This window comes from Platichthys flesus, chromosome 4, assembly GCF_949316205.1.
Source record: "Platichthys flesus chromosome 4, fPlaFle2.1, whole genome shotgun sequence".
Taxonomy (NCBI): domain Eukaryota; kingdom Metazoa; phylum Chordata; class Actinopteri; order Pleuronectiformes; family Pleuronectidae; genus Platichthys; species Platichthys flesus.
The window spans coordinates 11,435,896-11,450,169 of NC_084948.1; the positions used below are offsets into that span (position 1 = coordinate 11,435,896).

A 14,274-nucleotide genomic window follows, 5' to 3' on the forward strand; every position below is an offset into this window, starting at 1 on the left:
AGTTCTGAGAAACAGAACTTCAAGAAAAGTTGTGAACCACCTCATTTAGCAGTGTTAACACTTCTTCAGGTCGTGTTCTGCAGGCTGAGCATCACTTGGGGGGTATTTTTGTGCAAGTGGCGCACGGACACACGCACCAACATGGGAAAATACAGGTGGAACAGGTAGACATCCACTCAGAAACTGTAGCCCATTGTTTCCCCGGGACGGTCAGCGCTAAGTTCCACCTGAGTGACACAGCCATGGCCTTGGAGGCGGACGGCCACAGAGGTTCATCAAGGAGCGCACATGAAAAATATCCCCGGGCGGCGTTGGAGCGCAACGGCTACGTGAGGACATGTGTCACCTCGCTGCAGCAGGACGCAGGGAGCCAGTCGTGGCTGAGACTCGCCGTGGCATGGACTTGCAGAAGAAGATTGTCGTCTGCGGCGTGCGTCGCCTCAGTCTCCGTTATTCTCGCTCTGCTGCTCACATTGGTCGACTGGGATGCAGGCAGCAGCAGCAGCAGCAGCAGCAGCAGCAGAGGAAATAGCAGCGGCTCCGGCTCCGGTCTTCACTCCGCGGCGGGCTGCGCACTGGAGCTGCTGTTGACTGTGTGTCACTGCGTCTCCCCGGTTTTCAGCCTCGTATGTGCCTTTTTCTGGGTCGGACTGTGTCTGATCCGCTGCGGCGTGCTGGTCCGCACCGCGCTCTTCTTGTTAGCGCTGTGCCACTTGGGCGAAGCAGCGGCGCAGTCGCTCCTGCGCGGCGCCGAAGAGAAGCTGCTGTCCCTCCCCGCGACCCTGGTAGTCCTCGGCTGCCTGGGCAGCGGGGCTCTGCTGGTCGTCCGGCTGGGTCAGGGAGTGTCGATCCTCGTCTTCGTCAGCGTCATCCGGGCCGTGTCCCTCGTCTCTCTGAGCAGGGTCCGGGCCAGCTGGAGACCCTACCTGGCCTACCTGCTGGGGCTGCTGGGGTTTTTGCTTGCGCGGTATGCTGACCGGCTTCTGCCGGCCCCAGGGACCAGCGGGACGGGGTGCTGTGGCTCTGTGACCGGGGCGAAGGAGGAGGACATCCCTGTCTTCAAAAGGAGACGGAGGTCCAGCTCCATAGCGGCCTCGGAAATGATTGCTCATGGTCACAACAACAGCAAGTCCCACCGCAGGACTTCGCTGCCATGCATTCCGCGGGACCAGGTAAGATATGTCCAAGTTTGCACATCTGGACACGGGGAAGGTTCCGTTACAGCTGTGATTGTGACCTTTCTACACACTGCGGGCCTCTGGGTTCCTCCGTGTCTGATGGCATGTGTGGCAGCTTTACGCGCGTCGACTCCTGATGTTCTAATAGAGCTGGTAGCCATCACGCTTTATTGTGATGATGGTAATGGTTTGTTTGCGCTACAGGCCCACTTCTACAGCCTCTTGGACCCAGCACTGGTCCAGTATTGCAACATGCGCTCCGTGCAAACACTGCTGTTGGTTTGGTCATCACCACCGTGCCGTGCGCTGTGTTTGTGCTGCTGATAAGCAAATGGAAGGTGCACTTAGCATGCCAAGTTACAGTGTGTCCCGTGATCGCCTAAGTGTGTGTGTGTGTGTGTGTGTCTGCAACGGTGTGAGGTCAGATCTAAATATTTTGAAAGCCTCTGTGTTTATCAGGGTGCTGGCCAGTGGCGTGGCGCACGTGTTCCCAAACTTACATATAATGGAGCCACATTATATTCAACTGTGACCGTATTTATAATAACCTCATGGCGTGTTGAGCTTAAAGATCACTGCAGTGGAAAGAGGGGGTGTGAATAATTATGTTGCATATATCTCTCTGTTGTTGCTCTACTGTGGAAATGTATATATATATATTTAGACACCATAGAATGAGAGGACTTTTAGCTGGATGTGACCCTACATGTGTGCATGAGGTGGATGGTGTTCCTCGTTTATGGGTTGAATGGGTCCTTTTGGAGCTTGAGGCACATCTTTGCTTTTTAACAGACTTCAGATGTTCACATCCCAATATAATCCAAACTATACTGGATTATCGGGGCTAATGCAGACTCCAGCCTTAGAATCCAATGTCAAAACATCAATTCTTTATAAATAAATAAAGGGTATGTTTACTCTTGCTGGCTATATTGATCCATTTGTAGCGGAGATGGTAGTTTATGCCCCTAACAAATGTAAATTTGATTTAGTCACCAAATTTGTTACAAAGCATCTTTTCTCTTCTGTTTGAGCTCAATGTATTATGTAATTTCACAATTTAAAAATTATCCTAAGCATCTTTATATATATACATATATATATATATTTAAAAAAAGTTTCATATTTGCGTTTATATACAGATACCCATGGCTATGCCAATATCGGTTGTTGATATTGGCCAAACAATATATTGGTGGGACTTTACGAAATAGGTACTGATTTCAGCCTTTTAACACACTATTACACACTTTAAACATTACACTGTTCAGGATTATTTCGGAATCTACATTATTTCCTTCATGTTCTGACTCAAAAATGTAACTGTGAGAGTGTGCATATTAAAGCATCCACCTGTCAAATGCTTTTCACTGTGTTTCATTCGTGATCGTTTAACGGCACGCCAAACATATATCGGTTTGTTTAATGAATAGTGTTCAATAAACATTTTTTTATTATATGCACAACAAATGCAGAATCAAGAACACGTTATAATGCATCAGATGAAGCCGGAAAAGAAACAAAGAAGATAACGTTAATAATCTTGTTATTATCACAGAGAGTGGAATGTGTGTTTTTCGCATGTATTGAATTACACAACTACTAATGATGGTTATCAGTATCATCACAATATTGTTATTGATAGATGCTGTAAAAATTATGATTATTATTTTACATCCACTCATTGCATTTGTGTGGATTAAATCACCTCATGTACAACTCGCAGACACACAAAGAGTGATAACACAGTGGAGCACATGCACAAATATTTCAACAACTGTCAGATTTAAATAAACAAAACATGTTGTTTGGTTGACTGAACTATGTGACGTGTGCAATAGGCAACTACAGCAGCACAACGTGTTGTGTTTTAACATGAGCTAACACTGTTAGCTTTAGTTTATAGTTTATTATTTTACTATGAGCTATTAGGAAGTTAGACATATAAATCATAATGTTTTCTCCAAACCTGAATCAATGGGGCACCGTGCGTTGAGCTTTTTTATTTATGCCCGTAAGTGTTACCCCCTTTCGCAGTAATTCTCTGTCTGTATGTGCTGTAGACAGGGTGACATTGGTCCAGTTTCCCTGAGCTGTCTTATAAATCCAAAATACGACCACACTTCAGACTAAACTCTGTTTAGAAGGACTGAAAAATCTCTGGAACACGGTCGCTGTCTTCTGCCATGTTTTCATTGAAGCAAACAAAAGCTATGTTGCACGCTGCTCCTGTAGTGGGAGACTGTTGCTAACTTGGGTTAATGCTGTATAGTAATGCTCAATAGTATTAACCAAAATGCAGTTACTTAAAGTTTTATTTGGTAATTCAAATTATAAATGATATGAACCAACCACTGGGATTTTTTCCAGGGCAGGTTTCTTTTCTCTCTCTCACTGCGGTCCTGGCAGCTAGCATGTCATTATCAACATATTTTTTCAGAAATGATTTAAGGTCTGAGTTTTGACGGTTGAAACTCATCCCTTCATGTCCATGGACGTCTCCTCTGCTGAAGGTTGTTCTCTTGCCCCAAACTCTGCTCATGCCCTCTAGCGACAGCCGGAGATAAAACCACGAGACGTTGGGGGAGTTATAGAAAAGCTGCTGATGTTACTGCCACATGAGAGCCAATGTTTGGGGATGTATACATATGTATGTGCAGTGGAGATTAATGGTAATCATAGTGGGTGAGTCATGGTCATGTACAATATGTCTTAGCTGGAACGCTAACGTGGGGAGAGCGTGGCCTAGGGGATAGAGCGGGTGCTTTGCAACAAGAAGGTTGCCGGTTCGAATCCCACTCTATCCCATCTGCATGCCTAAGTGTCCTTGGCAAGATACTGAACCCCTAGATGGCCCCTCATAAAAATGATGAGTGTTCTAAAAAAAAATGTATGTAAGTTAAAAGATAAAAGTGTCAGCTAAATGACATGTAATAATAAAAACGCCAACCCTGGAAAACAGAAAAAAGAAAACCTGAATAGCAGTAATTAAATGGCTCATAACTTCTCTCCTTGTGATTTGTGGAGTAACTGTAGTTGACAGGAAAAACACTCAGAGGTACAGACACCTCACACAACCTTGTGTACTTGCACACTAGCCTTCACACAAAGCAATTTATTGTTCCTAAAATGTTTTACTTAAGATTTAATTTATGTTTTTGTAATTTTTTATTTTTCGGGGTGTAGAGCAGATACCTTCACCAAGGCCCAACAGATCCCTTATAAAATAAAACTTTATTCACTAGATCCAGATTAGTATTTGGCTCAACACTACCAAAACTACCAAACTCATGTAGTGCAGCTTAGAAAAAGATGTGATTTAAATATATTTTTTGTGTTGTAACATAAATGTGTCCCCTTCCACTTAACTCTTTAAATAAAGTCACTCTTAGAATGATTCTATTTAAGGTATAATCATTCTCATTGATTATACCAATAGCCATTCCCATCGATTCTGCTCTGTAAGCCTGAAATGAGTGTTCCCATTAGAACCACAGTTTACCTGAGATTGTTCTGACTCTGAGCCAGCGAGGGCCCCATCAAGTGCCCCGATGTGGAACCACACATTTTGTCCCGTCTCACAAATTTAAGTCCCTCATTTGGAAACTCAAGCCGAACCCACATCCAACCCTCCATGCCTGGTTGGTCATTGCTAACTGGTATCTAGGGAACGCTGAGTTAGTGGGTGAACTGAACTGTTAGAATGGCTCCATTAGCCATTCCACCCTGTCATGTGTGGAACAGCAGTGATGAGAAATTTAACATTAAAAGAATCTCACAGTTGACCAGATGCTGAGGACAGCGTGTCCTCCTGTGGCGTTGCTGTGTGATCTCTGGGACCAGTAGGAGGGAAGTAGAAATACAAACAAATGGATTTTACTTTTGGAGCCAAAAAAGTGCTACTATAACATAAACAAACACTACAACTTCTACCCAATTTATAGATGTCCTTCTATTATTGAGTGTAGTTATAAGTATAAAGACGTTCATAGTATATACATTAACAAAGTGTGCTGATATGCAAAATAATGGGTGATCGTAGTTTTTTGCCGTAAGTTCTGTCCTTTCATTTCCTGTCGGTGCATCATAATATACTGTACTTTGTCAGAGCCTGTGTGTTGAAAGCTGTTGCCTGCTGCAGCTGCACAGAGTTGACAACAGTGGTGGGCAGGAGCCAAAACAATAAAAGTCTGAAAGGACACAAGAAGAAGCAAACATTAAAATGATGCTAAAAAGCTGTTCAGAGATAAATCTCTGTTTGGAAATGGATGCGTGCAACATTTTCACTTTTTCAGTTCTTTTTTATTTGTATTGTGCCAAATCACGACGTACATATCTCGGTCTAGACCTTATAATAGGGTTGAGGGAGAGACGAGAGAAATGGGGAGAGATAAAGGAGAGTAACCGCAGACACAGTTGGGATACTGATAAGCAAAGTCTGACTGGTTGTTATACCTACCATAGTAATTCTGATCATGATAACAGTAATGCAAATAATAAACAATGGAGTCTAATAATTATATTAGTAACTAGAATGGCACTCACTGGTCAGAGCTCTGCCAAAGTCCTGCACATGATTGTCACAAAAAGAAGTCCTCCTGGATCGTGATGAAAATAATCAGGGGACTGGAATGTGTGTGTGAGCGATGTGGAGTGTTGGGCCCTGGCAGAGGTATGCCCTCTACTGAGTGCTACTCTAGTTCACTACGTATTGCTATTAGGAAATTGCATAATTGAATGTGTACATTACTTTGGCCCATGCATTTCTTTGCTTTTACTTATTGTGGGAAATAAAGTTATAAAACACTTCACCTGCTTGTCAGTGACAAACTGGGACACAGCCCCAGTCTGCATTGATCAGGTGCTCAAAGTCAATAAATCCAGTATGAAATGATATATTGAACATTTTCCTTGTTCCTCCTACTACGGCTGCAGAGTCTACCTTTGAATGAACACACACTCACTCTTTTTCAGCGGAGTCCGAAACTGTAATATACTATTTTGGAACCTGACCTTTCTCTATTCTCATTAGGTACCACAGCGCAGACATTTCAAGGCATTTAACAAATTAGTCAAATCAATTACTCACATTGTCTCTCTCTCTCTCTGTCCCTCCTTCACCTCGTCTCTCTCGCAAAGTGTCTCCCTGACACAAACATGGACACTTTGTACAGGTACTGTTGATCCATACTGTCGATAAAGACGCTCTCCAGAGTGCAGTTGTACCTGAGAGGAGTGGGGGGTTTTCATCAGGCGTCAGTGTGTGCAGTATTTATGAAGCAGGCTGGTGCAGCCTCCAGTGCCAGAGGCAAGACAGGCACTCTGCTGAACTGTAAGCTGGAACATATCACTGGCTTCTCTGCATGCTTTTATTTTGTTCCTTCTCTTTCTGAAGGTGAATGGGAATTAGTGTTTTGCTGCTGTGATATTGTGTAGAACAAATGAGCTGTTGTTGAATTAACAAAAGTTTCCTCACTAACATATTGTCTTGAGTGTTAATATTCAAGGATTTGGACCTGAATTTCACTTGCTTGGCCTGACTCCACACAGAGGCCTTGTGTTGTGACAGAAGTTGTTTGTCTTTCAGCCGGGGTCTTTGAGGGATGGAGAGTTTGGGGGGGGAGGCCTCTGCTCATGTTTTGTTTTTTTCGGGGTCACATGCAATTGAAAAGCACTCGCTCCGAGATAACGACGTCCATAAATAGAACGTCTAAAAAAAAAATCGGAAAGCGATTTGTTGTAGGACGTTACACCATGCAGCTTTCTCTTCCACCCTAACACACAGTGCAAATCGTTCAAGACACAACTGCCACTACAAGACCGACAAAATAGATAGTGTGCACTACATCGCACCACGTTGACGCACCAGCCTGAGTGATGTGACACAAGTTTGTTTCCTCTTCTCGTTTGGAAAATGGAGGTCAGACCTTGAACACCGTGTTGCGTAACCTCTACCACCTCATCATCATATACAGTATCTGTGTCAGGCGGGAGGTGAGAAGGAGGGAGCGAGGCCGGTTTTAAAGCAGAAACATGTGCTCTGGAATCTATTTGAGGGAAGGCCCACATTCTTCCATTGACGCACATTCATTCCCTGGGAGACACACAACCTGTTCCCTGTGCCAGAGTTACAGGATCTGACTCCGAGCGGCCTCCAGGGTTATTATACCTGCACGGAGATGATGGAGAATATTGTTAATATGTTTGGAAAATAGATAATAATATCAGGTTTTTACAACGTTTTACCAGAAAGGTTTGTGATATACTGGATGGCGCAAACCCGCATATACTCGACAACTAAATATAAATCTATCAGTGCAAGTAAAGTACGGTTATGTTAGACAAATCAGTTAGACAGAGAAGTTAACATTATTTATAATATTGTATTGCATATATATATATATATTTTACCATCAAACACTAGATTAGATAATTTCTGTATTTTCTTAAATCATGTAATTTAACAATTTTCTGCAGTGTCAGAGGTATTTCTGATTCAGTATCGGTATGTAAACATCTCTAGTTCAAAGTAGGCATAAGGAACTAAACTTAACCAAATATATAACAAATAGCAGGTAAGTATAATGTACTGCACATTATATATACACTCCACTCAGAGAAGTAAGGACTTAAAGGGATTATAAGTTCATTCAATGTAAATGTAAATACATTGAATGCAAATTCAATCATAGGGCAAAAGCAGCAGAGCTTAATCGGATCAAATATCAGTTGTCCTGCTCTCAGGGAGTCTTGATTGTTTATAGCTTGAGAAAGATAATAAAATGATTAATATTTAGAAATAGATAAAGTGACGGGTAATGTGGAGCACAGAAAAAGGAGAACGAGGTTGGAATTTGGATGTGCGTCACCACATGTGCAGCTGTAGCCTTTTATGAATGGATCGTTTCATCCAGAGGGAGAAGGAGAAGAAACAGCAAAGGTAGAAGACGGAGTGACAGACGCTGAGATGAGGAAAGATGGGTCTTTAAAAAGTTATTGAAAGAAAAGAACACACTGACATTAGCACAGGCTGCATCCAGTCCCAAAGCTGCAGTCAGATAGCCAAATGCTTGTGTGTGAGAGAAGGAGAGAAGGGGGGGGGGGGGGGGGGCTATGTAGCTCGAGGGGACCTATTGCAGTAGCTACTGCATGAAAGAGAGGGAGGGAGAGAGAGGAGGAGGGGGATAAGAGAGTGCTGAACGATTTGTTGGGGAGGGTGAGGAAGAGACGGGGAGTTAGAGGAGGTTTGCTGCCAAGCACAGCAGAAGTGTTGATGGTGAAAGGACAACTATCTGCTCCCTGTGTTCAGCCTCCAACTAACCATCGCTCCCAGCTCACACATGGACCCGCACACTGTGGAAGCAAGTGTGTGTCGATCGCATATGGTTTGTGCGACAGAAAGTGTGTGTGTGTTTGTGTATTTGTGTGTGTTGGTGTCCTCATAATGTGAATATGGCTTTTTGCCATATGCTCCCACAGAGAGAGTAGAGAGGCCCGGGGAAAGGAAAAAAAGGAAGTGTGTGTGAGAGTAATCGTCATGGCTGCTGCTGAAAGGCAACAGCAAATCCTTTGAACCTGGACTGGGCCACTACTGTATACACGTGCTCATATACTCACACACACCAACAGTCATGTTTCCATGACTTGAGAGGACATTACATTGACTGGAATTCATTTCCTTGAGGCATATGCATCTAAACCTTTCCTCACAATCATCTCACCCTAACCTTAAAACATCTTCACCTTATCCCCATGAAGAAGACAAGTCCCCATAATGTGACTATGTGGACAGATTTAAGTCCCCCACAACACAAGGAATACCTGGACACTCACGCCGACACACACACAGTGGCGTCTCTGCGAGCTGTCCACATGAGGTTTGGTGGCCTTGGACAAGGAACGCCTTGTTACTGGAGTCAATGGCGTGTTTTAGCTCCAAAATATGCCTGGTGAGAAGCGGGAGGGGAGAGGGGCCGGTTGGGCTGGGCAAGGGGCAGCATGGACGAGCAGAATCTGGATGTGTCCATAGGTCTGTCTGTCTGCTCCTCTCTCACCACAGTAAACACTCTCACCAATGTGATGGACTATCAGCACAGGAGAGTTATAAACGGTGCTGCTCGGACTGCCTTTATTTGTGAATTCAAGGTTTTATGGGAAATTGAAAATAGGGATTCCCCAACTTTGCTGTCGTCTGTTGTGGAGCATGTGCTGTTTGGAATAAGAGGAAATATTTTTAAACTGTATTTTATGCAGGAGTGACCTGGCATTCCCCAGCTGTGTCTGTAGACTTAGTTCCTACCCACTGACCTGACATACCTGAGAGCTGCTCCACAGTGTCGCAGTGTGATCCTCTGACCGTTACTGTTCTTATTAATTCTGAATTTAGCTCTTGAGTTCTGTTTCAATCATTTTTCCACACATCCTCCGAATAGATAAGTGATGTTATTGATTCACAACACATGAAAATCACAATGTGCCCAAGTAGAGTACACAGCTGCAATTATTTGAAAAATATCAAATATTTCACAACATGCCAATATAAACAGAGTGGTGAAACAGAGATTATTTAAAGATGCTGGTTTGGTATTGATGTTAGAGGCAAAAAAAAAATAGGATGTCGTTATCAAACCCATATGACAAATACATGTAATTGAGGTTTGATATTTTATAGGTTAATTCTAAAGGTATCACATAAATACAACCATATATATAGACCATGAATTAAGAAAATACAAGTTTTCATATCAGCAAACATTAACAGATACTGATATGTCTGTGGTAGGCTCATATCGCCCAATTTTATCAGCCAACCGATGGTCAGGCTGTTAGTAAAATATGATTATTTTTATTATTGCAGAATCTGTCACAATGTTATTTTTTGAATATCATTCACCTCGGCTCAGTGAAGTGAGAATTGTAAGTGTCATTAAGCTGCAAAGCTGAGACAAATGACTTGGATTCAAAGGGGCTATTTGCTAAAATGGACTGTCAAAATAAGAGCAATATATGACAGTATATTTAGTTTGGGAGTGCAGCTATAAACACTTCCCACCAAACAGTACATCTGATATGACCCACAGCTGTCAGTATTTCATAAAAATATTCACACCCAGCTCATTTTACAAGTCTCATGTGATCATAGATAAATGTGTAAAAGCATCAAAAGTTTATTTTAAGATAATTTGATGTCTTTTCAAAGAGAATTAAAAAAGATATTTAACTTCTACTCTGCTGTGCTCGTCATAAATAGGGATTTTCAACTGATCTTCAATTTTATTTATTTTTATTTACCAATTCTTTGCCTCAAATGTCTCTCTGGTGAGATTAATACTGAGCCACTTCCCTTTTCTTTACTCATTGATGTGAGGACACACACACACACAAACAGACACACTCATACACACACACATGCACGCACATGCACACACACCGTGAGCCTGACCTTGGAGAATCTCCCAGACGAGCTGTGTCCCCATAAAGTGGAACCTCTATTCAGATCGTGTTGGGATGTCATTGTGGATTAGATCACTGCCCCAATCAAGCATCATTGTTCTCACACATTCACACACATAATTTAATACATTATATAATATTTATTTGAGTACATGTCCGGAAAAAATAAATAATTGTGATGAGTTCAAATAACTGCTGGTCTTCTCACAGAATTTCTGTTTGATGTTCGCTATATCTATGCATCGTTGAGCAAACTCAAATACAGCAGTGTGTGTGTGTGTCTGTGTGTCTGTGTGTCCTAGTTAGTGGTTTACACTCGGTCAACAGTCTGCCGACAGTGTGTTTGTCTTGGACGCTTCCAGCCTGCCTGTAGATTACCCAATCAGATAATCAAGGGTATAATTGCATCACATGCATCTGGGAGTGTTTTTCCCTTCCATTATCCCTCATAATGCACACATACACGTCACACACACACACACACACACACACACACACGTGCTGCAGACACACATTGATGACGTACATGGAGCGGCTAATTGCCAGGGGGTCGCCTGTGTTTAGAGACAATAAATTCACTCATGGTCTCATCTGGATATAAAAATATAAAAAGTGTCTTTACCTGCTGTTATCTGTTGAGAATCACTGGGAGCAGAAACTATTTCACCAGAGAGACTGTGGTGAACCTGTTCCTCTGAAACTGGGTCTGAAGACGTTATAATGATGAGGGAGTGGACGATGAAATGATGGATAAGATAACAAAATGTTACTTTGCTTCTGATGGGTTTAATGAAATGAAACCTCTTTTCCAAAACAGGCAAATTTTCTTACTTTGTTCTAATTCACCAGTTTTTACCAATTTTTCCATATAATTCAATTAGCTTCGAAGTATATTAGACTGATACAACTTTAAAAAAGGTATTCTCATCTCATATAAAGAGTAAAGGCACAGGAGTGTGCATATCTCCTCTTAGGCCAAACTCTCGCCTTATTAAATTATTAAATCCACCTGATCTGGATTTTTATCTCCACTAAATTGCACACACACACATACATTTCAATGCTTCAAACTTTTTTTACATCCAGATCCATCCTGTGCTATAACTCTGAAATTGAATCTAAGATTCAAATGAAAAATGTAATGCCGAACAAAGTGAAATAATACTCCTGGATATGCCCCAACATTTTAGGGGTTTCCTTTTTACCCATGTCCAATCCTCTAATCAAATATCGTGGGAATTCGTTCTGCAATGTTTGAACAATTCTTGTTTATGTAAGATTTCTTATTGACTTGAAACCGATCATGAGTTTGATCAAACATAGTGTATATGATATTTGCTATGGGTATATACCATTTAGACACAATGTAGCTGTTAACTACGCCTACAAAAGATGGCTCGTATGCATATCCTTCATCTGTTTGGTGCATAGGTTGTGCATGTCCTCAGAAATTAAGGCGATGCATACACAAGGTTCAATTCCCACATAATAGGTCAGGGCAGTAGCAAGAAGCAGCAGAGAATTTTTAAGACAAGATGTGTGACCAGGATGAAATGACCCACATTTGTATCATTGTCGTCTTGGTAGTAACATTAGCCGAATGTTGATCTCCTCGAGTGTGCTCATCTTTGTTTATGTTTACCACACGCAAACTCAGACAGATTGGTCTGAGTCAGTCTTTAGTTGTGGGGTGTGCCCTCTACTGCTACACGTGCATTGCCTTATTGCAAATATGTGAACAATAATCGCGCAGTCGGTTCCCCACGCGTACTGTATGTGTGGTCAAAAAGTATTTACACACAGGCCTGATGCCTGATCGTTGAATCTTCTGGATAAGAATATACTCGCCTCAGATGTTACTTAGTTTGTATCCGAGCAGAACTTGCTTTAATCTTTGATGGTGCATGAAATACAGTCATGTAAAAACTGCTTTGGTGCATCAGAGCCATATACCACATACTGAGGGGGGAGATTTAGCTTCTCTTGATAAGACAGAAAACTGGGAAGACATGGAAATGACTGCAGCTTTAACCTCGGGTAATATTTTCCCTCGAGGCATTTTGCCTCAGGCTCATGGGTATCTGTAGTCAAAAAAGAAAAGAAAAAACGTTCTTTGTATCCGTTTCCATCAGTCGTTCTCTGCCACTTTCTCTCTCTCTCTCTCTCGCTATGTCTCTCTCTCTCTCTTGCTTTTTTGTCAATTTTTCTGCCTGGCTGTCCTTCTCTGTTGTCTTTCCCACTCACCCGATTTCCTCTCCGTCCAACATTCACATGACAAATGCCAAAGGCTGTATTATTGTGTCCTCAGCTGCCATCACTCACTGTGTTATGTAAGACACTACTGATGCATGCACGCATGTGTGTGTGGATATGTTTGTGTGTGTGTGTATGTGCCTGGCTCCAGTCATGATATGCCTTCTCTGAATTCTCAATCATCCCAGCGTATCCAAGCTGAGGCCAGACCGGTTACCACTCCAGATGTGGGATCTGTTTCAAACTTGACCTCTTCAGCTACGGCCACACTGCGTTTTAAATCTATGATCTATAGAATAATAAGGAGCGGGACCATGACGAGAGTACAGAGAATCTGGTGCTTATTTGGCAAAAGACTATGCAGGGCTGTTACTTTATTCTGAAAATGTAAACATTCATCCATTATTCACAAGTTAATATCCAGCCTAGAATTGATTGGTAAAAAAGACGATATTCTCTTGCAGATCAATGCAAAAATTCCCGAGCTGTCATCAAGCAATGTAAAAACTGTCATCACAACTCTGTGATTTCAGATCCCATGAAAGGTGCATGAAGTGACAATGGAGTGCATAGAGTAACAAGTTCTCAATATTGTAGTTATTGATGTGTCGCAACTGTCATCGTGTAACTCCATACAATTATAACAATTAAATAGATCTCAGGTTAATTTCTCTAATTTGTTTTGCTCAAGAATTTGAGCCTGATTTCAGGATACTTGAAATCAGGCAAAAATGTTCGACTTTTTTTTTCCGCTCTTCCGAAACTTGAGGGAGACACAATTTTTTTTGGTCTTTGTCTCAAAACACAAAATAAAACTGACTACCGATATACAACCAAATTGTTATCGTCACCCTGCAGGTAGAATGTGCATGGGAACCGTAGACAAAAGTGATGCCAAAGTGTCTTGATGGCCACCTGGAGGCTGCCTGCAATATAGTACATAAATCCAACCTCGTCCACGTTAGTGAATGTGACAAGGACCAAATTCAAAATACACATGAAATAGGTTGTTCTCAAAGATCTCAGAGAGTAGCGATTAGTCGAGCATGTTTATTGGCGTGACCTCACAACCATTCTCAAATCACTACCATGCGGGCTCCATCTCTTTCAAATATGGCAGTGTCCATATCCAGGATATTTTCGGCTTCATTTCTGGATAGTGGGAGGAAGTGGAGATTTCTTTATTGACAGGCTATGGCTGTAATGTGATGTACCTACATCATCAACCATATCTGTCTTTCTCCCAGTGGATTGCTCCCTCTCAGGACTTTCAGACTAGATATGGGGGACAGGTTTACTTCAGGTCAAGTTTTCAGATATTCAGAAATAATTGGATCCATTCTAAAAATGGCACCCTGTTTTCTCTGATCTGTGCTAAAGCATCACAAAG

At 42.1% G+C, this 14,274-nt stretch overlaps 1 protein-coding gene across 2 annotated transcripts in view; it reads left to right on the plus strand.

Moving 5' to 3' along the window:
* Positions 1–229: 229 nt before the first annotated feature.
* Positions 230–14,274, plus strand: part of LOC133951801 (cGMP-inhibited 3',5'-cyclic phosphodiesterase 3A-like) — a 46,562-nt gene continuing 32,517 nt past the window's right edge. Inside the window, exon 1 of one of the 2 annotated variants that reach the window (XM_062385977.1) lies at positions 230–1,172. In XM_062385977.1, the coding sequence (XP_062241961.1) occupies positions 243–1,172 (930 nt within the window). In that variant the 5' untranslated portion in view covers positions 230–242. The remainder of the gene's footprint in view (positions 1,173–14,274) is intronic. The other variant, XM_062385978.1, reaches the window with a different exon arrangement.